This window comes from Trichechus manatus, unplaced genomic scaffold (genome assembly GCF_000243295.1).
Source record: "Trichechus manatus latirostris isolate Lorelei unplaced genomic scaffold, TriManLat1.0 scaffold00160, whole genome shotgun sequence".
Taxonomy (NCBI): Eukaryota; Metazoa; Chordata; class Mammalia; order Sirenia; family Trichechidae; genus Trichechus; species Trichechus manatus.
In genome coordinates, this window is record NW_004444096.1 from 2802041 (window position 1) to 2804106 (window position 2066).

Here is a 2066-nt window from a genome sequence, read left to right on the forward strand (position 1 = left end):
GAGATGGTATCTCATTGTGGTTTTAATTTGCATTTCTCTAATGGCTAGTGATCGCGAGCATTTCCTCGTGTCTGTTGGCCATTTGAATGTCTTCTTTGGTGAAGTGTCTGTTTATTATTTGTTTTTAAGAAGACTTCAGGGAATATATTTGGCTTAAAGGTTTAAAGTTTAAAGATTATATTAGGGCAATAGTTTTGGGAGTTCATCCAGTCTCAGTGGCTCCAGAAAGTCTAGATTCTTTTAAAGGATATTTAAAAAATCTACTTTTAAGGTTGAAGGAAAAAATTGCATATTTTCAAGGTAAGTCTCTAAAACTATCCAATTTCTAGAAGTAAAATGACAGTTATTTTATGTGACATGTACATTGTCTCTGTTTTTTGTTTTTGTTTTGGCCAGCTAGATCGATGATCAGCTGAACACACTCTTGAAGGCGTCCCAGGTAACAGAGGAGAACGCAAAGCTTCGACAGCTCACCTGTTCTCTTATTGAAGACATAGCGGCTGCGTATTTTCCTTATTGTACAGTCAGACCCTTTGGCTCTTCAGTAAATAGCTTTGGGAAACTAGGATGTGATTTGGACATGTTTTTGGATTTAGATGAAACTGAAAGACTAAATGCTCAGAAGGTAATTGTATTTCCTTAGCTTGCTGTGATCATTTCAAGTTAAGAAATTAGAAAAGTAAGGGATATCCTTGGACTTAATAAAATGATAAGTGTTGGTTTCTAAATTCAGTGAGCACTGTGGGTAAAGAATGGAGTCTATTTGATGTTGATTCTTTGGGATTATAAAGCCTTTATATGTGGTAAAATGGGCATTTCTTCTGAGGGTTCAGAAGTTTTTCCAATTAGTTCAAGATTACTTATTGTGTTGTTCAGATCATCAGTATCTTTATTTTTTTGTGTGTATGCTCTAGTTACGGAAATGTTTTAAAGTCTCATTATTTTTAATTTTGTTAATTTCACTTAAAAATTTTGTTTTGATTTTTATTTTATTCGAAGGCTGTGTTACGTATGTATAGGTATATGATTATTTTATCTTCTTATTGGGTTGTCCCGTTTATCGTTAAATTGTATCCCTCTTCATCGCTATAATTGCTTTTGATTTAAATTCTATTTTGTCTGTTACTGAGATGGCCACTGCACCCCGTTTTATAATTCTTTGGGAACATGTTTTCTTCCTCAGCCCGAGTTGAGGGCAGTTAGGAAGAATATGTTGGACTTTTGTGTGTCTTACTGCACTTAGTAGGCACTAAACAGGTTATTGCTAATGAATAAATGGCTTATTGACAACTAAAACAGTACATTTGACTTTCTTAAGTGTTCTTAAATGTATAAAAAATGCTTAAATTTGAAATATGTAACTTATTACGAAGATCATTTTAGTACAAAATTCTGAGCTAAAATCTTTGCTATGCTTTTGGCCTTTCTGTCGCTTTTCCTTTATCTAATAAGGCTGCATGTCTTAGAGTGTTTAGGTAACAGAAGTAAAAATAGGTAGCTGAGCTCCAAATATTATCTTCTGTTACTTAAATTATTGCTGGGGGCAAGGTTCTTAACTTCTGCTTTTTCCTAATTAGGTGCTGGCATAATACCAGAGTGGTTAGGAAGAATATGTGTTGTACTTCTTCCGAGGCAGATTTGTTTGTTCTTTTGGCAGCCCGTGGTATATTCAGTATTCTTCACCAGCACCGCCATTCAAAGGTGTCAGCTCTTCTTCTGTCTTCCTTATTCATTGCCCAGCTTTCCCAGGCATATGAGGCAGTTGAAAATACCATGGCTTGGGTCCGGTGCACCTTGATCTTCAAGGTGACGTGTTTGCTTTTCAACTTTAAAGAGGTCTTTTGTAGCAGGTCTGCCCAGTGCAGTGCATCTTTTGATTTCCTGACGGCTGCTTCCCCGGGTGTTGAATGTGGATCCACGTGAAAGAAATCCTGGACAACTTCAGTCTCTTCTCCATTTTTCATGATGTTGTTTATTGGTCCAGTTGTGAGGATTTTTGTTTTCTTTATGTTGAGGTGTAATCCATATTGAAGGCTGTGGTCTTTGATCTTCATCAGTAAGTGCTT

The 2066-nt window shown here is 36.1% G+C and overlaps 1 protein-coding gene across 2 annotated transcripts in view; it reads left to right on the forward strand.

The window, feature by feature from the left end:
* MTPAP (mitochondrial poly(A) polymerase) overlaps positions 1 to 2066 on the forward strand; it is a 36505-nt gene that overhangs the window by 15086 nt on the left and 19353 nt on the right. For both annotated transcript variants that reach the window (XM_004386253.2, XM_023740600.1), the window contains exon 4: positions 401 to 625. In XM_004386253.2, the coding sequence (XP_004386310.1) occupies positions 401 to 625 (225 nt within the window). The remainder of the gene's footprint in view (positions 1 to 400; positions 626 to 2066) is intronic.